The sequence below is a fragment of the Lagopus muta genome, chromosome 26, assembly GCF_023343835.1.
Source record: "Lagopus muta isolate bLagMut1 chromosome 26, bLagMut1 primary, whole genome shotgun sequence".
Taxonomy (NCBI): domain Eukaryota; kingdom Metazoa; phylum Chordata; class Aves; order Galliformes; family Phasianidae; genus Lagopus; species Lagopus muta.
Genome location: NC_064458.1, coordinates 1,697,089 through 1,718,768, shown reverse-complemented (window position 1 = coordinate 1,718,768; position 21,680 = coordinate 1,697,089). Strand labels below are relative to the sequence as shown.

General features: G+C 64.7%; 3 protein-coding genes and 1 long non-coding RNA gene across 4 annotated transcripts; 2 read left to right on the top strand and 2 right to left on the bottom strand.

The window, feature by feature from the left end:
• Positions 1 to 117: 117 nt before the first annotated feature.
• On the bottom strand, positions 118 to 2,407 carry LOC125684865 (uncharacterized). Its single transcript, XR_007373344.1, has 2 exons — positions 2,302 to 2,407; positions 118 to 2,149 (listed from the first exon to the last, which is right to left on the bottom strand). It is a non-coding gene; the product is annotated as an uncharacterized LOC125684865 (long non-coding RNA).
• On the top strand, positions 2,162 to 3,907 carry RPS15 (ribosomal protein S15). The gene is made up of 4 exons (XM_048927401.1): positions 2,162 to 2,560; positions 2,837 to 2,922; positions 3,035 to 3,269; positions 3,708 to 3,907. The coding sequence occupies exons 1-4, from the start codon at positions 2,177 to 2,179 to the stop codon at positions 3,819 to 3,821; spliced, it is 819 nt and encodes a 272-aa protein (XP_048783358.1). The 5' UTR covers positions 2,162 to 2,176; the 3' UTR covers positions 3,822 to 3,907.
• A 1,009-nt stretch (positions 3,908 to 4,916) lies between these two features.
• Positions 4,917 to 18,510, top strand: APC2 (APC regulator of WNT signaling pathway 2). Its single transcript, XM_048927708.1, has 15 exons — positions 4,917 to 5,020; positions 8,217 to 8,372; positions 8,448 to 8,538; positions 8,625 to 8,784; positions 8,857 to 8,965; positions 9,052 to 9,165; positions 9,468 to 9,545; positions 10,158 to 10,238; positions 10,310 to 10,694; positions 10,854 to 10,949; positions 11,043 to 11,182; positions 11,257 to 11,334; positions 11,426 to 11,542; positions 11,611 to 11,825; positions 11,927 to 18,510. Exons 1-15 carry the CDS (start codon positions 4,961 to 4,963, stop codon positions 17,229 to 17,231), a joined length of 7,185 nt encoding a protein of 2,394 aa, XP_048783665.1. The 5' UTR covers positions 4,917 to 4,960; the 3' UTR covers positions 17,232 to 18,510.
• LOC125685018 (granzyme M-like) lies at positions 17,669 to 19,961 on the bottom strand. The gene is made up of 5 exons (XM_048927709.1): positions 19,553 to 19,961; positions 19,239 to 19,383; positions 18,778 to 19,026; positions 18,500 to 18,694; positions 17,669 to 17,781 (listed from the first exon to the last, which is right to left on the bottom strand). Exons 1-5 carry the CDS (start codon positions 19,954 to 19,956, stop codon positions 17,725 to 17,727), a joined length of 1,050 nt encoding a protein of 349 aa, XP_048783666.1. The 5' UTR covers positions 19,957 to 19,961; the 3' UTR covers positions 17,669 to 17,724.
• Positions 19,962 to 21,680: the final 1,719 nt, after the last annotated feature.

Here is a 21,680-nt window from a genome sequence, read left to right as displayed (position 1 = left end):
GACTGCAGTTTTTAAACATTTTCCTTTCTCTAACCCATCAGCACAAATAAAGAAAATGTCACTGGTTCAAACTACAGGGTTTTAAAAATGTCTTCAGCTTTAATTCAAAACTTCAGGTTTCTTTTTTTTTTCTTTTTTCTTTTTTTTTTTTGAAATTATTTTTTTTCCTGAGCCTTTTGTTTTACCGTATATTGTAAACTTTTATGTTTAAAAGAAAGAAAAAAAAATATATATATATACATTTACAGATTGTGAAATTTTTAAGAGAAAATTTTCTACTATGTATGCTGGCTTATTTTTTAATTTAAAACAGGGTTTCCGTTAGCACTGGTGGAAGCGAGGCTGAGCTGCAGCTCCTTCACTGCTGACAGCAGCGGTGGATGGGGCAGAAACTCTGGGAGTTTAAAAAAAGCAAAAAAAAAAAGCAAAAAAAAAAAAAGGAATCTACTGAGTGTATTTTGCATTTGTTACCCGGTGTGTGGAGCTGGGAACAAGGCAGTGCAGACGTGTTGGTGCACGGAGTCACTTAACGGAGCGCAGCCTGGGAGCTGTGCTTCAAAGTCTTTCGGATCCTCTGTGGATTTCATTAGGGGTTAACGGAGGCCTTGTTAAGATGTAGATTTCCCTCAGGCAAAAGGTTTAGGTGCATTTTGCACTAACCAGTGATGACCCCTGGTTTGAATAAAGAGAAGTACATTTGGATTAGAAACACAAGCCTGTCTCCATTTTTGTTTTCCTTCTTTTTTTTTTTTTTTACAAAGAGCTTTCTTGTGAATTCGTCTCTTCATGAGAAACCAATTGGCACTCTTGAAAACCATCAGCACTGCAGGCTTACGCCGTGCCTCGCTGGACCGTTCAGCTCCCAGTGGTGGAATGCAGTCTGTATGATTGGTGCCGCTCAGCTTTTCCCACCCAGCTCATGAGAGGAGCAGCTGTGCTGCTGAGGAGCTGCGTGGCACCGCCTGCTCAGCTTGTGGGCACTGCAGAGCTGCTGGCTGCTGCCTGGACTGCACTGACCTCAGCAACGGCTGCTGCCTCAGGTTCCCCAGGCCGCTGGCTTGCACACAGCTGTGTGTGGCTCTGGGTGGTCGCTCGCTTTGCGTGGTGACAATGGGCATCGAATGCTGCTGTGTTCTGACCTCAGACCCGACAGGTTTGTTCAGCTCCCGGAAAACGCCTTTCGTCTCTGCTTTGTCCACTCAGGAAACTGGGAGGTAACTTTGGTTAGAGCTGATCAGAGGCTGTGCTCTTTATTCCTGTCTGCTCTCCGTACCTCTGATGGATGCTTGCATTCAGGAAACCTTTGGCTGCGTGCCTGCAGCTGCTGAGACCAGTGCAAAGTGGGTCAGTCTGGGTTTACAGGCAGGCTTACATCCCTGCCCGTTTCCCCTTCATTTGGGAGTCAAATATGTGCATGCAGCATCGCTGGTGCTGTAATTCTGCAAGGCAACAGCCACAACCTGCAGCTCTGCAGCCCACAGCTGCTTCCTGCACTGGGTGGAGCAGCACGGAGCTGGGATGCGCTGGGTTGACCTGGCTTTGAGTTGAGAGGTTTCCGCAGCCGGCTGTTTGAATCATCCCAGTCCCACTGGGCTGTGAGTCCCAGCAGCTCGGCTCTGGTTCCTTTTTCACGAGCACAAAGGCTGCGGTGCTCCCGAGTCAGAGCAGCTCTGGTGGCTGCAGCTCCGTGCTCTGCCTTCAGCACTTCGACTTCCTGGCCGAGTCCTGCACTGTAAATCACTGCTTTGTGAAATACAAACCAAATAACGCAAACCGCGGCTCTTCTGAGAGGCACGGGATGGAAGCAGCCCTACAGTCGTTGCTCTGCTTTCCAGCTTCTCTTGGATAACGGGCGCTGGAGTCCAATGATGAGTGCTGGCCAGACCCGACTCCAGGTTAGAGTCAACTGCAACGTCCTTCTCGTGACTGCCCAGAAAGAAGCAGCGTGGAGCGGTGCTGAGATGAGCCTGCCCGTGTCTGTCGCACCTCGAGGAGGCTGCCGAGGCTCCGTGGCAGCGGCTGAGCCAGCCCTGCAGCTGCCCGGCCCTGCCTGCCTCCTGTCCCGGTCCGAACATCCCTCCCATGGGAAGCACTGCACCGGAAAGCAGCAGCAGACGAAGATCCGTTACTGGAAGCCGAAGACCGCTGCCTGGATGGAGAGAATGGGGGCTGACGGATGCCCGGAGCCCGACCCACGCGGCCGCGGCAGGGCGAGGTGACTCGCGCTGTTGGCTCCCGCCTGGACAAGCGGGGAAGGAACAGTTTCACAGTGCCACCCACTGGAATGTGTCAGAAACCCACGTTTCTGCTGCTGGACGGCCGCTCTCACCCTCGGGCTCCGTTTCCTCCTCGTCCTCCTGCCTGCCTTAAAATCCCCTCGCGCTGTCGCCTCACCTCCACGCTTCCCCGCGCACCTCCGCTTCTGCCGGGCGCGGCCCCTTTAAGGGCAGTAAGGGCGGAAGCGCTGTGCGGGGCCGGGCTTGGTGCACTTCCGCCCGCCGGCGTTCTCGCGAGATCTGCCGCTTCCGCTCCCCCTTTCCGCGCAGAGCAGGCCAAGATGGTGGGTGCGGGCCGGGGGGGGCGGCGGTTCTAATCGGGCTCCATCCGCCGCCGGGGCGGCCGCCCGGGGCTCGGGGCTCCGCTGCGGCCGAGGGCGGCGCGGCCTCTTCCCTGCCGGGGGATGGAAGGAGGCGGGCGGGCGGTCCCTGCGGCTCGGAGGGGTCGGGGCCTGAGGGCTGCTGGGGGCGGCGGGGTCTCCGGCGGAGCTCGGTGCGAGGCCTTCCCGGCGGTGCCGTGGTTCTGATGGCCGCGTCTCTTCCACCCCCTTCGGCAACAGGCAGAAGTGGAGCAGAAGAAGAAGCGAACTTTCCGTAAGTTCACCTACAGAGGAGTGGACCTGGACCAGCTGCTCGATATGTCCTAGTGAGTGCGGGGGGGCTGCGCTTCTGTGTCTGAGTGCGCGATGAGGGACCCGGTGGGTCTGCGAGCGGCTCCAGGCCGGGCACCGCAGCCTCAGCGTGGCCATCCCTTGCAGCGAGCAGCTGATGCAGCTGTACAGCGCCCGCCAGCGCCGCCGCCTCAACCGGGGGCTGCGCCGAAAGCAGCACTCCTTGCTGAAGCGCCTCCGGAAGGCCAAGAAGGAGGCGCCGCCCATGGAGAAGCCCGAGGTGGTGAAGACCCACCTGCGCGATATGATCATCCTCCCCGAGATGGTGGGCAGCATGGTGGGCGTCTACAACGGCAAAACCTTCAACCAGGTGGAGATCAAGGTGAGCCTCGTGCAAACCCGGGGGGGGTGGGAGGAATCTGAGCAGTTTCTAGGAGTGGAATAACGTGGTGCCACCCGATCCCACCGCCTGCATTCAGTGACGTTTTCTCTGAGGATTTTGTTTGCAGTGTTAAAGGCGACCTGAAAGCACACTGAGCAGATCCTGCAGTGTGTGCTGGGGGCAGAGTGAGCTCTGAGTCCTGGTCGGTTTCACCTGCAGCCAGCAGCTGTCTGTCCCTGGCTGCTGTGGGAGGTGCTGGGGCAGCAGCCATGCTGCAGTTGCAGCCTGTTCCCCATTCCCTAAGTGCTGCAGGCAGAAAAACTACACAGGCTTCAGCCAGCGTGGGTTACAGCGATGCACTGCAGGTGGTTGTGAGATGTGTTCTGCTCTGCTGCTCGTTGGCACCACCTTTAACCCCCAGCTCTGCTTCTTTTCCAGCCTGAGATGATCGGTCACTACCTGGGGGAGTTTTCCATCACCTACAAGCCAGTGAAGCACGGCCGGCCTGGGATCGGTGCCACCCACTCCTCCAGGTTCATCCCACTGAAATAAACAAGAGCTTTGGGAAAAAATGTGTTCTCTGTGTGAATAAAGAAGTTCTTCCCAGCTGTTTCTGTTCTGGGGGAGAGCTCAGAGGATCTGCCCTGTGCCTTTGGTTCCTCAGGGGCAGAGCTGCGTCAGGGTTTCCTAAATAAGTGATCCAGACACCCTAATTATTTTGCTGGCTTTTTTTTGTTCTTCAAGTTTGTCACCTGCTTTCTGGCGCCCCTTTTTGCTAAACACACCTGGCACACACCTTTAACGTGGGTTGATGACATCCCACAGTCTTGAGTGGAAAAGGAGTGGACGCTTCTACTCCGTTTGGGGCATTTCAGACCGAACCCAAAGAGGCCCAGAGAGGCAGTGGATGCCCTTTGTGGGGCAGGGACAGGGGTGGCCCCAGCCGGCCGCTCCCCTGGGATTCCAAAGAATTACTGGCCCAAACCGGGGATGCCAAAGGCTTTTAGCTGCCCGTTGTGTCGGCTGTTTCCATGGGTGTTTTGGTTGGTTCCCGCTGTGGCCCCGTCCTGCAGTCGGTGGGCAGCCGCAAAACCTCTGCCGGCGCCACAGGGACGGGGTTGGGACGCTGCTGTGGCGGCTGCCCTGGGGCTGAGCGCTTCCCTCTGATTTCTGGGCCGTGTCGGCAGCCGGACCCGCGGTTCTGTTCGAACTGAGGACGGGCGGGCGCTGATGGAGCCGCTCCAGGAGCGGTGATGCCGGCTGGGTTCCGCTCCGCCCCAGCGCGGTGCTGACACCGATCCCCCCGCTGCAGCCCAAGGGGCCGGGAGTCCTTTGGGAGCCCCCGCGTCGCTCCGATGGGACAAACCGCATCGCCACGGCGGGGGGGAGGGGGTGGGAGGGGGGGGAAGAGCCGCCGTCTCTCCGTTCGGCTGGGATGGCGCAGCGCCGAAATGCTGCCTTGGGCCGCGGTGGTCCCGGGGGTCCTTCGTACCCCGCAAAACCCGTGGCTGCGGGGCACTGGGCGGGGATGGAAGCCCCCAACCCAACCTGCGGGGCTCTGGGGGAGGGGGGCACGGCGCTCCCTTCCCGGCTGCTGCCCTCTAACGGCGGCGGCTCCGCTGGAAGATCGCGGCCGGGGGGGGGCGCGGGGGCGGCGCAGCCGCGGCGACGCGGGGCCGGGATGCGGCTGGATGGGGCTGCGCGGGCTGCTCGCCCTCCTGCGCGCCGCCGCCCCCTCGGCCGGGGATGAGGTAGGGTCGCACCTGCTGCCCCCCCCCCCCCCCCCCCAGATCCCCCCCCTCCGCCCCCTCCAAATCCCCGCCGTCCCCGAGGCGCGGCTCCATCCCGGTTGCGGTTGCCACCCCGATTGGGGCTGCGGGGACAAAGCGGGGACAATGCGGGAGATTTGCGGGCGGCCCCCGGGCTGCGGGGGGCACCGTTCGGATCGTCCCCATCCCCGTTCTGCGCCCAGAGGGTGGGAGGCGGCAGTGGGGGGGGGGTCGGTGGGATCTCAGCGTCTCAGCATCGCTCCCCCCCCCCCTCCAATGCCAGCCCTCACCCCAATCCGCATCTCAGCCCCCCCCGCAACGCACCCCCAAACCTGCCCTTATCGTCCTCACCCTTCAAAGCTCCCCCTCAGGGCCGCCTCCCTGCACCCTGCCCTGCATCCCCACCTGTCCCCGGTGTGGGGGAGGGGGGGGGGTCCTCACATTGGGGTCCCTGGTGAGGAGGGGGGGGTCCCCAGAGCTCGGCTTTTGTCTGTGACGTGTGTGCGTGCAGCATCCGTGTGTGCAGCGCCGTGCATGCGTGTGCATGGGGAGGGGGGGGCAGGATCTGTGCACGAGCTGTGAGCGTGACATACGTGTGCACATATGTCCCCATGTGTGTCCCCGTGTGAAGCCCCCATCCCTGCATTTCTTCATCCCCTCTCCCCCCCCCCCCCCGGAGCTGTGCAAGATGCAGTGCAGGGCACAGTGCAGCCTGGATGCTGGGTGTGGAGGAGGGTGGGGGGGTGGGGGAAGGTTTGCTGTGGTTGGGGGTCCCCTGGGCTGTGCTCACAGCCGTGTCTATCAGAGGAGCTGGGGACAACAGCACGGTTTGGTTAACGTCCCTGGGGGGCTGCGAGCCGCAGCCGGTGGGGCTCAGCTGTGGCTGCTGCAGAGCTGGGGCCGTCCCTGCTGTGACACCGCTGTCCCCCGGTGCTGCTGTGGGGCTGCAGGGAGCCGAGGTGTGTGGGGATACGTGGGGATATATGGGGATATATGGGGATATATGGGGATACATGGCCCCCATGGTCCTTCTTGGTCCTGCCGGGCTGCATGGTGCAGGGAGCAGAGCAGGGAGTGCTGCAGTGAGCAGTGCAGTGGAGCAGGCTGGGCAGTGCAATGGGTTGGGCGGTGTGGGGAGGAGGGCAGGCGGCGCGGTGCGGTGCAACGGTCATCCTGCTGCTGCTCCCCCACTCACCACGGTCCCGCAGTGGCCTTTGCTGGCTGAATTCTGCCTTCCTGGCCGGCGCTGAGCACACAGGGGTCACTGCCACGTTTTGGGAGAGCCAGGTCCCCAGAGGCCCTGAGCCATTGCATCACCCTGGGGTGCCCTGCTGGGAGCGCAGCCCCAGAGCGTGGAGCCTGCGGGTGACACTGGGGCCACAGTGCAGCATTGGGTCCAATGGGACGTGGCTGTCTGGGGGCCTGGAGGGGGGGCACGGGAGCAGAGCTGCGTCTCCAGGCCCCACACTGCAGCCCGGCCCCCTCCCCACCGTATTCTGCTGCTTCACAACTGCAGGTGCCGCGTGCAGCCCCTCCCCACTGGCTGCAGATCTGCAGCTCTGCCAGAGCTGCTGCATTCGGTTCAGAGCTCAGACCCCCCCCCCCCACAGCATCCCCAGACACCCCCCCACAACAAGAATGGGGCAGAAGCTGGGGGAAGTGGGCAGTGCGGGCTGCCCCAGCCCTGAGGCTGCACCAACAGCCTCTCCCTGAGCTGGGGGGGATCCCACACAGTGTCCTCGCCCCCCTGGGGGGGGTGCAATGCCCCCCTGGGCTCTCCACTGGCTCCTCCAGCAGCATCCCGCCCCCCCAAAGGCAGAGCTGTCACTGCAGAGCTGTGGAGAGGAGATGCAGGGGGACGGATCTGTGCCTCAGTTTCCCTTGCTGTGCAACGGGGCGGTGCCCACACAGCCACACATCTCATCCCCTCCGAATGGCTGCAGTGTGACACAGCACCATCTGTGGGATCCCCCAGCACCGACCCTACAGCATCCCCCACCGCCATCCATCCCCACCTGCTGGGGGCTGGGAAGGATCCGGGTCCCAACCCGCGCCATCCCATCTCCGGTTGCCATAGCAACAGGAGGCTGCGCTGGGCCCGCATCCTGCAGCCCACATCCCGCATCCCTCATATTTCATCCCTCATCCTATCCCTCATCCTACGCCCCTCAACCGCCAACCTGCATCCCACGTCCTTTGAAATCCCTCCGCCTGCCATTGTTCCTCCCGCATCCCGATGTTCTGCATCCCTCCCCCCACATCCCACCCCCTCCATCCTGCAGCCACCACCTCCTGCATCCCATGCCCTGGGCTCCTTCTCATAGCCCCCCACTGCCCCACAGCCCCATATCCAGCACCCCATGGCGTTTATCCCCTTCCCAGGGGGTTCTCTGCCACCCCGCAGCGCTGTGGGGGGAGGGAAGTGTTGCATCATGGGGGTCTTCATCTCGCTGTAGGGAGGGCTGTGGGGTCTGCAGTGCTTGGGATGTATGGAGGGAGAGGTGGGAAGGGCATTGTCCCGGGGGGGGGGGCCACAAAAGGGCGGCATGGGGTGTTGGAGAAGCGTGGCTGTGGAAAAAGACAAAGGCAGCACACTGGGATCGATCCCAACCGCTGCCCCGGGCGCCCAACGTCCCCAACCCCACACTGTGGGGCCAAGGGGGGGGGTGAGCGGGGGGATGGAGAGGCTGAGTGTGTGCACACCCATTGCACACGCACTCGTGCACACATGTGGCTCTGATGAAGGCAGCACGGGGCCATCGTGCTCATTGCCACCACCGGAGCAACGCGTGGGGGGCGCAGAGACCCCCATCCCCACCCCTGCCTGCATCCCCCCCCATGGCCACGTGCGGCAGCACCAGGTGCCCCCCATCAGGTGGGATGGGGGATCCCAGTGTGGGGAAGGGGATGTGGATGGATTTGGAGGGGGGTGGAAAGCAGAGCTGGGGGGGCTCCGTTTGGACCCAGGGTTGGCGGTGCTGCGGGTGGGAACAAAGCAGTGGAATGTCAGGGAAGACAAAAGCGACACAAAGGCAGCGGAGAGCTGGGGCTGCCGCTAAGGGTCTGTCCTTCTGGGACACCACAGGGGGCTTTGGGAGCCCCATGGCAGCAGCCACCCCCATCCCAGGGCTGGATGCAGGGAATGCCTTCAGCCCAATCCCCCCTCCCCACCCCGCAGGCCCTGGAGGAGCTGAAGATGTCTGGAGCAGCCTCATACGAGCAGTTGGTGCGGCAGGTGGAGGCGCTGCGCAGGGAGAACAGCCACCTCCGGCGTGAGCTGCAGGACAACTCCCAGCACCTCTCCAAGCTGGAGAATGAGACCTCGGACATGAAGGTGAGATGGGGCACGGGGGGCTCTGTGCTGCGGGAGGGGGCACACAAGTGGCTGCCCCTCCGTGTGTGTGTTTAGGAAGTGCTGAAGCACCTGCAGGGGAAGCTGGAGCAGGAGGCACGGGTGATGGTGTCCTCGGGGCAGACGGAGGTGCTGGAGCAGCTGAAAGGTGGGTGCCACATGGGGGGGGGGAGAGAAGGGGAACATGTGGGGCCACGGATCGAGCTGGCCATCCGCTGCCATCCCCATCCCCAGCTCTGCAGATGGATGTGAGCAGCCTCTACAGCCTCAAGTTCCCAGAGGTTGCAGTGGGGGCCGGGGAGGACAGCGCGCAGCACGGCGCACCCCATGGGGACGGCGCTGGGGACGTCGGCAGGGCCACCCTGAGGCTGTTGGAGGAGCTGGACAGGGAGAGGTGAGTGGGGGGGAGGGGGCACAGGGATAACTTGATGTGGGGCAGCACCGAGCTGGGCTGTGTTTCACCCAGGTGTTTCTTGCTGGGGGAGATCGAGAAGGAGGAGAAGGAGAAGGTGTGGTACTACGCACAGCTGCAGAGCCTCTCCAAGCGCCTGGAGGAGCTGCCCCACGTGGAGACGGTGAGCGGGGACCTACAGGGTGCAGGAGGGGGGGGGTCCTGCCCCCACCTCACCTCACCCGGCCCTGTGCTCCCTCCCCCCTGCAGTTCTCCATGCAGATGGACCTCATCCGGCAGCAGCTGCAGTTCGAGGCGCAGCACATCCGAGCGCTGATGGAGGAACGCTTCGGGACAGCGGATGAGATGGTGCAGAGGGCACAGGTTGGAGATCTGGCTCCTCTGCTCCCATCGGGGCCATTTCCCACCTCCCAACCCCGTCCTGCCCCCCCGGCCCTGTGCAATCCTCACCGCCACGCGTCCTCGCACCCAGCTGGATGCATCCTTGCAGCATCCCCACGCGCCCATCCCCCACTGAGGCACTTTGCATTCAGCTTTTTGCAGCCTAGCCGTGCACATCCTTGCAACCCCCCTGCTGCAGCCACCTGCTGACACCCCTGCATCGTGCCTCCCACTGCCTGCGGGTGCCAGGGGGTCCCAGCTCTCTCTCCCTCCATCCTGCACAGATCCGGGCATCCCGGCTGGAGCAGATCGACAAGGAGCTGATGGAGGCTCAGGACAAAGTGCAGCCGCCGGAGCCGCAGGTAGCGGGGCTGGGGCTGGGCAGGGTCACAGCGAGGTGAGGAGGGGACAAGGCGCAGCCCCCCCCCCCCCACCAGTGTCCCCATCCCTGTCCCCACCACCCGCCTGCGAAGGCACAGCCATGGCTTTGTGTGTCTGGGCACCGTGAAATGGGCAGTTGCCATGGAGACGAGAAGTAGGCCATGGTGAGCGGCAGGCGGGCGGCCGCGGGGCTCCAGCAGCATCTGCCAACGGGAGAGACAGAGGGGAGGGCACCGCCACGGCCCCCCACCCCCATCCCTGCTCCTCCATCACCCCAGCTCCTCCCTCGCCGTCACTCCTGGCCCCTACGTCACCCCATCCCTCCAGCGCTGTCCTCGTGCCCCACAGGTCTCCCCCCATCCCCTCGCAGTGCTGTGGGTTGTGCACTGCTGTGCCCCCCCCCCCGTCCCCCTTCTCCCCCATTCCTCCCGGTGGCAGCGTTCCCCATCCAGCTTCAAACACTGCGGTGCCATTTGAGAAAGTGCAGCGAGCAGAAAACGCTGAGTGTCCCACAATTTGGGCTGTGAAAGCAGCTGGCCCACGGGGAGGGGACACCAGTGGGCATCGTGCAACCCCCCCCCTGTGCTCCCCAGCTCTGCACAAAGCTGCCGGGCACAGAGGAGGACAGCAGTGCGGACGTCCCGACGCACCCAGAGGACGGGGGCAGCAGCAAGGTGAGGGGCAGCTGCACCAAGCAGGGGTTGGAGGAGGGGTCACGGTGACACCTAACGCGACCCCCCTGCAGGTGGAGGTGGTCTTCTGGCTGCTGTCCATGCTGGCCACGAGGGACAAGGACGACATGTCGCGCACGCTGCTGGCCATGTCCAGCTCACAGGAGAGCTGCCTGGCCATGCGCAAGTCGGGCTGCCTGCCGCTGCTCATCCAGATCCTGCACGACTCCGACCGTGAGCCCGGCCCCCCCGAGAGCCCCACCGGTGCCAAGGATGCTCGCATGCGCGCCAACGCCGCGCTGCACAACATCGTCTTCTCACAGCCCGATGAGGGGCAGGCCAAGAAGGAGATGCGGGTGCTGCACGTGCTGGAGCAGATCCGCTCCTACTCGGAGACCTGCTGGGATTGGCTGCAGATGCAGAGCAGGGATGGGGGCAAAGGGCCCGAGGGCAGCACTGGTATGGGGCTGGGCAGGGCTGGACCGCTGTGTTCAGGGATGTGCAGAGTGTGTGTGTGTGTGTGTGCAGCACGTGTCAGTGCGTGCTGGAGGAGGAGGTGATGCTGTCCGTGTGTGCCAGGCACCCAGGTGGCCCCATCACTCCCCATTGTCCCCACAGCACCGGTGCCCATCGAGCCCCAGATCTGCCAGGCCACCTGTGCCATCATGAAGCTCTCCTTCGATGAGGAGTACCGGCGTGCCATGAACGAGCTGGGTAAGGGGTGGGATGGGGTGAGAGCAGCGATGCTGGGGAGCCCAGTGGTGCCCAGGGGGCGTCAGGCCACTGTGACCCCATCCCGTCCCACAGGTGGGCTGCAGGCGGTGGCTGAGCTGCTGCAGGTGGACTACGAGATGCACAAGATGACGAGCGATCCCCTGAACCTGGCGCTGCGGCGCTACGCAGGGATGGCCCTCACCAACCTCACCTTTGGGGACGTGGTCAACAAGGTCTGTGGGGCCGAGGGGGTGGTGAGAAGTGGGGCCAGGGCAGCATGGGGCTCAGCACACGTGTCTCCCTGCAGGCAACGCTGTGCTCACGCCGGGGCTGCATGGAAGCCATCGTGGCCCAGCTGGGCTCCGACAGCGAGGAGCTGCACCAGGTGGGTGCCACCAGGATGGATGGGTGTGGGGATGGTGCCCATCGCAGCGATGGTGCCGTGCCCACACACCCCTTGTGCTCTGCTCACCCAGGTGGTCTCGAGCATCCTGAGGAACCTCTCCTGGAGAGCCGACATCAACAGCAAGAAGGTGCTGCGGGAGGTGGGCAGCGTGGCGGGGCTGACACAGTGCGCGCTGCACGCGGCCAAGGTGAGATTCAGTGCAGGTGGGGGTGGGCACAGTGGCACAGCTGGGGCTGAACCCCCCTCCCCAAACAGGAGTCCACACTGAAGAGTGTCCTGAGCGCGCTGTGGAACCTGTCGGCGCACAGCACAGAGAACAAAGCCGCCATCTGCGGTGTGGAGGGGGCCCTGGGCTTCCTGGTCAGCACCCTGACCTACAAGTGCCAGAGCAACTCGCTGGCCATCATTGAGAGCGGCGGCGGCATCCTGCGCAACGTCTCCAGCCTCATTGCCACGCGTGAGGACTACAGGTGGGGGTCGGGGGGCACGGTGTGGGGTTGGGGTGCACGTTATGCCGATGGCTGGACCTCCCCGTCCCGTCCCGTTCCACCCTGTCCCTCCCATCCCACAGGCAGGTGCTCCGGGACCACAACTGCCTGCAGACGCTGCTGCAGCACCTGCGCTCGCACAGCCTCACCATCGTCAGCAATGCCTGCGGCACGCTTTGGAACCTGTCTGCCCGCAGCCCCCGCGACCAGGAGCTGCTCTGGGACCTGGGGGCGGTCAGCATGCTGCGCAACCTCATCCACTCCAAGCACAAGATGATCGCCATGGGCAGCGCGGCTGCGCTCCGCAACCTGCTCACCAACCGGCCCCCCAAGTACAAGGACACGGCCGTGGTCTCGCCGGGCTCCTGCATGCCATCTCTGTACATGCGCAAACAGAAGGCGCTGGAGGCCGAGCTGGATGCCAAACACCTGGCTGAGACCTTTGACACCATGGAGAAGCAGAGCTTGAAGAGCCAGAGCGCCAAGAAGCCGCTGCGGCACATGGAGAGCCTGGTGAAGGACTACGCCTCCGACTCGGGCTGCTTCGATGACGATGAGGTGCCCAACATCTCCACTGGTGTGGAGACAGCCAGCGCCTCCGTCCTCTCCATGTTCCTGGGCTCCTCCTTCCTGCAGGGCCAGGCGCTGCCGCGGGCTCTGGCGCACAGACGGTGCCCAGAACCGGAGAAGGACGATGGTGGGAAGCCGGCGGAGCCCAAGAAGCCGCCGCTGCCGGAGGACGACGTCTCTTTGGCCGCCGAGAAGCTGGCCAACAAGATCTCCAGCACGGTGGCCAAGATCGACAAGCTGGTGGAGGACATCTCCACCATGCACACGTCCTCGGATGACAGCTTCAGCCTCAGCTCAGAGGACCACGGCCTGGACTGGCAGTACGGCCCCGAGGAGCCGCCCGAGGTGCGCGCCCACTCCTGCTCCCCGTGCCGTCTCTCAGACACCGGAGGCTCTGCCAGGCGTGAGGGACTGAGCCGGGCGCGGGCGCTGCTGCGGCTGAAGACGGCGTACACCAGCCTGTCCACAGACAGCCTCAACAGCGGCAGCACCAGCGACGGCTATTGCCCCAAGGAGCACATGAAGCCCTGCACCAGGGCTCCCTTTCTTGACTACAGGGATGAGCTGCAACGCTACCAGAAGCGGCCCAGCAGGCTGGATCTCAAGAGCATCCTGGGCACCAAGCCTGACCCCCCTGTGCTCAGGGCCGAGCCGGATAAGCCAGAGCAGAGGGAGGCGCCGGAGCGGGGCAGGAAGGCGGTGACCTTCCCCAGTCCCAAAGCGCTGGAGACTGGCAGGAAGAAGGAGATGGGCGGCAAGCTGCCCGCCGACCCACAGGTGCACACCATCAAGCTCTCGCCCTCGTACCAGCATGTGCCCTTGCTCGGGAGCCTGGCCAAGAGCAGCACAGCCATCAGCCACCACACCTCGCTGCTGGGAAGGAAGCAAGCCTGGCTGCCCCCGGCCCTCCTGCAAACAGCCGACACCCTCAGCAAGATCCCTGAGAAGCTGCCAGCCCAGCCCCTGGCCCCGGCCGAGCAGGAGTCGGTGCAGAAGTACTCGGTGGAGGACACCCCCATCTGCTTCTCCCGCTGCAGCTCCCTCTCCTCCCTCTCCTCAGCCGACAATGTGCTGGATGGGCAGAGCCACAGCGAGAATGACCTGGACAGTGACTCCTCACTGGAGATCCTGGAGATGGATGAAGGGGATGGGGAAGCTGAGGACGCGAGGCAGGAGAAGGAGAAGGCGGAGATGGGTCCGACAACACCGGTGGGGATCTCCCAGCCCATCACCATCCCCTTCCCCAAACGTGACAAGCTCTTCCTGAGGGATGCATCCCCCTCCCGCCAGGAGGACCACACTCCCTCCAGCTCCTCAGAGAACTACATCCAGGAGACGCCGTTGGTGATGAGCCGCTGCAGCTCCGTCAGCTCTCTGGGCAGCTTCGAGAGCCCATCCATCGCCAGCTCCATCCAGAGCGACCCATGCAGTGAGATGATCAGCGGCACCGTCAGCCCCAGCGAGCTGCCCGACAGCCCGGGGCAGACGATGCCACCCAGCCGCAGCAAGACGCCGCTCTTCGAGCTGGGCTGCCCACCCGAGAAGGAGACCAGCCAGTTCAACATCCAGTGGGAGAACAACGTCAAGAAGTTCATGGAGATCACCGACTTCAAGGAGCGCTTCCAGCTGCCCCAGGATCTGGACTCCATGGTTTATTTCACAGTGGAGAAACCCAATGAGAATTTCTCGTGCGCCTCCAGCCTGAGCGCCCTGCCGCTGCACGAGCACTACGTGCAGAAGGACGTGGAGCTGAAGCTGATGCCCACCTTCCCCGAGAAGAACAGCCTGAATTTTGCAGTGCACGAGGAGCGGGAGGAGCAGGAGGAGCAGCTCCTGGAGGGCCAACGCCGGGCAGAGCCCAGCTCTGACGATGACATTGAGATCCTAAAGGAGTGCATCAGCTCCGCCATGCCCTCGCGCTTCCGCAAGGTGAAGAGCTCACTGCTCTCCGGGCAGGTCCTGCACCCGCACACCAAGAAGCCCCTCCACGTCCCCGTCTACATGCTGGTGCCCACACACACTGCTGTCCCCAAGCACCTCCGTGCCACCGCCCGGGAGCTCTACAAGGATGATGACTCCTGCACCGATTCGGCTGATGGGACCCCCGTCAATTTCTCCAGCACAGCCTCGTTGAGCGATGAGACCCTGCGTGGCCCCAAGGAGGAGGCCGAACCCCCCCACGGTGCAGGAAGGAGACGGGAAATGGGCACCGCGGCATCGCCGGCACGGAGATCTGCTCTGGGCAGCTCAGCGCACACGCGGCCCAGCTCAGCCTGCAGGGGCAGGGCAGGCTCCAGCCGGGACAGCCCCGTGCCGCCGGGCAGAGGCGCGGAGGGGAAGCGGGGACAGCCCGTGCTCGGCACGGAGCCAGAGGTGGGGAGGAGCGGCAGCCCTGGGACGCGGCCGTGCAGCCTGCCCGGGAGGAAGGACGGTATGCGGGAGGAAGGGGCGGCCTTCCAGTCACTGTGCCACACCACGCCGACCGAAGAAGCCGTGTACTGCTTCTATGAGCACGACTCGGATGAGCCCGGGCTGGGCAAGGAGGTGCCCGGCGGTGGAGCGCAGCCTGGCCGGGCGCTGCGGAGGGAGCGCTGCGGGGGCTCCGTGCCCAAGAGGGAGCCTGAGACGAAGGGCAAAGCGAAGGGCAAGCTGCAGCACAACCTGATTGCTGATGAGACACCGCCGTGCTACTCGCTGAGCTCCTCCATGAGCTCCCTGAGCGACGGCAACCCCGGCGAGGGTGAGGAGTGTGGTTCAGCCCCCCGGCAGCGCGCAGCGGTGGGGCAGACGCAGGGCCGCTCCCCCAGCCCCAACTCGGAGGACGACCTCCTGCAGAAGTGCATCGGCTCTGCCATGCCCAAGCGCCGGCGGCCCTCGACGAGGCGGAGGACGGCGGAGAGGAAGCAGAAGCCGAAGGGCGGCGCTGGGAGGGAGCGCCCGGCAGAGGGCAGGCATCGCTCCGAGGATTTGGGCTCCGACGGCGGCTCCGACCTGGACAGCGTGGAGTGGGAGGCCATCCAGGAGGGAGCCAACTCCATCGTCACCTGGCTGCACCAGGCTGCGGCGTCGCTGTCACGGGAGCCTTCCTCCGAGTCTGACTCCATCCTCTCCTTCGTCTCAGGGCTCTCAGTCGGCTCCACTCTGCAGCTCTCCCTGGACAGGGCTGAGAAGAAACGCTCTGGAAGTGCGGCCGGGCGGGAGGCGGAGAGGAGGGAGCGTGCCAAGAGCCGCCCGGAGGCGAAGAAGGCGCCGAGCACCCGTCCTGCTGGCAGTGCGAGGGCAGAGAGGAGCCCAGCACCGAGCAAAACCGTGCCCAACCTGCCGGTGGTTTTCCGCGGCAGGACCGTCATCTACATGCCCAACTTGGCCAAGGATGCGCCCAGCCCGCGCTCCACCCCAAAGAAATCCCCCATGGCCAAACCCCCGGCGCCCAAGAATCTGTCGCTGAGCCAGCAGCGTTCCCGCAGCCTGCACCGCCTGGGGAAGCCGCCCGAGGGGGGGGACTTGGCTCTGCCCAAACGCAGCACCACGCCTCCTGCCCGCATCGCCAAAGGGCCGCCGTCCTCGGGCTCGTCCCGCACCTCCACGCCCTCGCAGCACGTGCCCAAGAAGCTGCCGTCGCCCTCGCAGCTCTCCAAGCAGAGCCCCGTGCAGACGGGCAAGACGACCGGCCCCCACTCCCCGCCCGGCCCCTCGGCCAAGCCCACGGCCCCCAGATCCCCGGCCCCCCGGCAGCACAAGACGCAGAAGTCACCCGTCCGCATCCCCTTCATGCAGAAGCCCAGCAGGAAGGTGCTGCCGGTGCGCTCGGCCATGCCGGTGCTGGAGGAGCAGGAGGGCAGCGGCAAGGCGAAGGGCGGCACGCCGGGGGGGGCGGGGAGCAGCCGGCTCAACCTGGTGCGGATGTCATCCACTCGCTCCAGCGGCAGCGACTCGGACCGCTCGGGTTTCCTGCGGCAGCTCACCTTCATCAAGGAGTCCTCCAGCCTGCTGCTGCGGCACCGCGCCGAGCTCGGCCCGGCCACCCAGGCCACCTCACTGCCCCGCGGCGCGTCCCCGCAGCGCAGCCGGGCCGCCCTCCCCACCGTCTTCCTCTGCTCGTCCCGCTGCGAGGAGCTGAAGGCGGCCAAACCAGCAGCGCCCGCGCCGCGTCCGCTCGTCCCCAGGGCGCAGCCCGGCTGCAAAGCCCCCGCCGCATCCAAGCCCCCGCGCAGGACCAGCTCCGAGAGCCCCTCCCGGCTGCCGGTGAAGACGGCCGTCCCAGAGCCGTTCAAGCGGTATTCCTCATCGCCCAACATCAGCGTGCCGCGCCGCACCGGCAGCCCGTCCTCCGTCCTCTCCGCTTGTTCCGAGGCGTCGGCGCGGCGGCGGAAACCCGGCGAGGCGACGGAGGAGAAAGCGCCGATGGCGATGATGAAAGGCACGTGGCGACGCATCCGCGATGAGGACATCCCGCACATCCTGCAGAGCACGCTGCCCTCCACCGCGCTGCCGCTGCTCAGCGCCGCCGAGGAGCCGCTCCCCGGCCCCAGGAAGACCAGCGACGCCGTGGTGCAGACCGAGGACTTCGCCACCACCAAGACCAACTCCAGCACCTCGCCCACGATGGAGAGCCCCCGGCACGATGGCGAAGCCCCGGCGCCCACCAAGGCCGCTCTGCCCATCTCCTTCGGGCACGAGGCGCCCGCCGGGACCTTCCCCGCCAGCCGGCACAGCTCCCCGAGCCGCGCCGCCCGCGTCACCCCCTTCAATTACGTCCCCAGCCCCATGGCGGTGCCGGCAGTGGCTGACAAAGCAGTGGAGAAAATCCAGGCGTGAGCGGCTGCCACGGACGGACCCCGACGGACCCCTTCTGCCCGCGGGGATGGAGACGTGGGACGGCCGGGACCCCTCCCCAGCCCAGACGGGGTTTATTCCAATGCAGCTCCAAAGGTTCCCGTGCTGAAGACCAGGCGAAGCCCCGTGGGTGGGGACCGATCCCTGCAGCCGAGCGCTTCTCAGTGCCGATGGGAGTCCCCAGGGCGCTGCGGCCCTAGGGGGAGCCCTCGGGATCGTGTCCCCACAACCCAGAAACACAACAAGCAAAGCCTTAACGCCAGGCTCGCGCCGCACGCTTCAGCTCGCGCACCGGCACGGCACCGCCAGGCATCGCAGAGCCTTTATTGCGGGGACGGGGTCACCTCATCTCGGGGATACACAGCCAGAGCGAAGCAGGGAGGGACCCCACGGGACAAATGGCGAGGCGTGGGGCCGGGCTGGGTCCCAATTTGTGCTGCTCCTACTGAGGGTGCTTGGCTGAGTGCACTGCTCATCAGGGCTGGGTGCTCGTCGGGGTCCCGGCTGCTTTGTCACTGAGCTGCTGACTGCCCTGGGGAGGACACGGAGTGCAGAGGTGGCACCGGGGTGCCCAACCCCAAGGGAAGGGTCTGGGCCCCCCCCCCCCCACAGCACGCAGCCCCCGGCACGGCTGGCAGTGAGGCGCCTGCACAGCGTGGACACGGGTCCATCCAGGACTGGATTACGCCCACAAGCAGGAGCTGCACGCCCTGCTGCCAGCTGGCCCTGTGCACCCCAGGGTGGGCTGCTGAGTGTCCCCCATCCCGACCTGGGTGCTCTCCAGCCGACCCACGTGTCCCCCAGTCCCTCCTCGCTGCCCACTCATGCCTTTGGTTGGGCTGATCTGCGGGGCCTCCAGGGACCAACACCACCAGGTGCCCTATGGGTGTCTTCAGGGACAGGCAGGGGGTTATGGGGACATGTAGGGGACACAGGGATGCACGTAGATCAAGAAATAGGGCCACAGCCCCCTGTGGACGCCCTGTCTCCTCTTGATGGCCATAACCCAGAACAGGACCCACGTGCAGGATGCCAGCGTCACCCCACACACGTGGTTGTGGCCCCGGGTGTCAGTGCCACCATCCCAGCCCCGCTGCCACCCATCTGCCCTCTGTGTGACCGTCGGCTTCGTCCCCATCTGTGTGGAATCGCGCTGGGTTTGTGGTGTCCCGTCCCCCCGTTGCTGTATGTATGTACCAAGGATGTTATTTTACCAGGACTCTGGACAGTATTAAAAATTAAATGCAAACCTGTGTAAATAGCCGGGGCTGCTCCATCTGTGCCGTGCAGCCACGCCGCAGCGTGCGCCGGATCCACACACGGTGCTTCACTGCTGAGGTGGCCACCGGGGGCTTGAAGGGGTCAGCAGGGTTGGGGCTGCTGAAGGACATAACGCCCGCCACCGCCGCGGGGCGCCCGCACACCAGGGGACCCCCGGAATCACCCTGTGGGAGTGATGGTGATGGCACAGCCTGGCACAAAGCGTCACAGCCCCGCACAACCCTCCTCCCCCCTCCCAGCTCCTCACCTTGGTGGGGGCTTTGCCGTGGCTCCGGCCCTGGAAGCAGATCATGGTGGGTGTGAGGTCCCCGTTCCAGAAGCGGCTGTTGTTGCACATCCTCGTGTCCAGCACGGTCACCTCCAGCTCCTGCAGCGCGGCTGCCAGCTCTTTTCGACCACCCCAGCCTGCCAGGCTGCACACGGTGCCCACCGCCGGCTCCCGCCGCAGCAGCGCGATGGGTCGGTGCCTTTTGCTGCGCTTCACCTTCCCCTCCAGCTGTGGGCAGTGCGGGGCAGCGTCAGGACCCACCACCGTCACAGCGGCGTCACCGCATCGCCCAGGGTGAGAGTGGGTGGATGTCACCCGGGTGAGATGTCACCCAGATGTGAAAGTGCTCGGAGGCGTGAGAGGAAATGTCACCCGGCCCCGTGCTGCGGCGCGGTGTGAATTCCCCACTGGTGGCACTTCCTGGCACCAACCGTCCCCACCTGCAGCAGGAGGAGGTCATTCTCCATCGTCTGTCTGTCGTAGCCAGGGTGGGGACAGGCAGCGCGGATGGAGAAGCTCTGAGTGTCCCTGTGCTCCAGCAGCCGGTGCAGCCCCACCACCACCACCATCCTGGAGACATCGGCACTGCGGAACAGAGCGCACGTCCACACGGTGCCCCTCCAAACCCCAGTGCAGCAGCAGGCGGGATGGGATGTGGGATGGGATGCGGGATGGGATGTGGGATGGGATGCGGGATGGGATGTGGGATGGGATGCGGGATGGGACGCTCACCTCCACAGGACACAGTTCTCACCTCCGTGGGATGCAGTGTGCAGCTGTCAGCACCCAGCGTGGGTTCAGCAGTGCTCCCCCACAGACGTGCACCCCCCTGGCCTGCAGTGACACCATATAGGGCCGGGAGTGGGGCTTGGCCTCGCGTCCCCCGATGATGCGCAGATGTGACCGCGCTACTGGGAGAGGGGGAGCCCATCCCACAGCCACTGCTGAGTGGGGATGGCTGCCCCCATGCCCTGCTGCTCCTTGCAGTGACGCAGAAGCCCCGTCGGCCATCCCAGCCCCATTGCATTGCTCACCCAGCCCTGGGTTGGGCAGCGCCAGCAGCAGCAGCAGCCCCACAACTGCGCTCCTCTCCATGCTGTGTGCAAAGAGCTGCAAGGCTGTGGGGCCGGGGCAGAGGGCTGCGATGACGTGCGGCATACAGGAAGGGGGGAAGCAGAGTGAACATCTGCAGGTGTGAAATAACACCGCAGAGAAACAGCTCCAACCAACCCACAGGGACAGGCAGCCCCCCCCACGGCCTGGTTCCCATCCTCACCAAAGAAATCACATCCCACTTCCCAGGAAGGGTTTTATTGAGGATTTGTCAAGGTTTGTGATAATTGCAGCCCCAGGCACTTTGCTGCAGTGTCCCACTGCGTGCACCCATCATGGTGGCCCATTCCCACCACCCTGCTCTCACCGCACCACAAGACCCCCACCCACCACCCCCAGCTGCCCCTCAGCTCTCGGCTCTCTTCGGCTCTCCTGGTAGGGCCTGGGATGCTGCCAGGCTCCGCAGCAGCCGCTCAAAGAAGAAAGGGGTCTGATACTGCAGCTGGGTGAGGTGCTGCAGGAAGGGTGGCACCTCCTCCTTCCTCAGCCCCAGGCACACGGGGAGCACCCTGGTGCCACCGCGCTCCACGACGTGGTGTAAGTTCCACTCAGACACCCGTTGGCACCACGCATCCCCCACGGATGTGGGGGACAGCAGGAGGATGCCAACCCTGCTGGCACCGATGGCCTCAGTGGCACTCAGCACAACCGGGGTGCCGGCCACCTGGTCCCAGTGCTCCAAGTAGCCTCGGAAGCCCTTTTTCATCAAGAACTCAGCGATGATGGAGGCGACGGCGTGGTCCTCAGGGCAGTACCAGATGGAGAAGTCGTAGGTGAAGCGATGCCGTGTGGACATGGTGCTGGCAGGGGGCAGAGCTGCTCGCACAGCCACGTGGTGGGGATGAAGGCCGCGGGTGCTTTGAAAACGCAGCACTGTGAACGCGCTGGGAGCACAAGGAGGCAGCCAGGGGGGCTCCCGGTGAGACCCCCGTGCAGTGCCGTGTCCCGACCTCAGAACGCCTTCTGCCGCATCTCGGCGATGTCTCTCTCCAGTGCCGCGCCCGCCCTCTGCAGTTCGTCACGCTTCTCTGCCAGCTCCCCGCGCGCCTCCCGCAGCCGCCGGTTCATCTCCACGTAACCGCGGCACTGCCGGTACAGCCGCTCCTGCTCCTCCACGCCGTCCTCCTGCCCTGTGAGGCGTGGGGGACTCAATGGGGGTTCGGTCATCTCGGCTCCCCGCCCGTCGCTGCTGCCGCGGGGCTCACCTGGCGCGGGGCCGTCACGGTCACCACCGCTGCCCCGGGGAGGCTCAGCCGGGAGCAGGAGGACGGGGTCGGCCGGGGGTGCGCCCCGCACGTCGGCCAGGAGCTGCTCCACGGTGGGCGGCTCGGGGCGGGTGGGCAACACCCGTTTGGCCTTGGAGCTCATGGCGGGGCTCTGAGAGGGAGGGGAGGCTCACAGCCGGGACAGACGGACGCTCACCCCAAAGGCAGATGGCTGCCGGCCCTCCCCGGACTCGCAGCAAGACAGACAGACAGACAGACTCCTCCCCCCACGCCCCCGGACGGACAGATCGGCCGACCGACCCTCCCTCAGGCGGACAGACCGATCCCTTCCAGGACAGACAGACAGACTGACATACGCAGCCTCAGCACGGTCACTCCTTCCCCGCCCCGGGATCTTTGCCTCCCGATAAACAGACAGGCGGACAGACAGAGCCTCTCCCACCGCCAGTTGAAGGACACGCGTCCCCCCACCTCCACACCAACCCCGCTCCCCGGACCGACGGACGGACGGACGGACGGACAGACAGACGGACGGAAAGACAC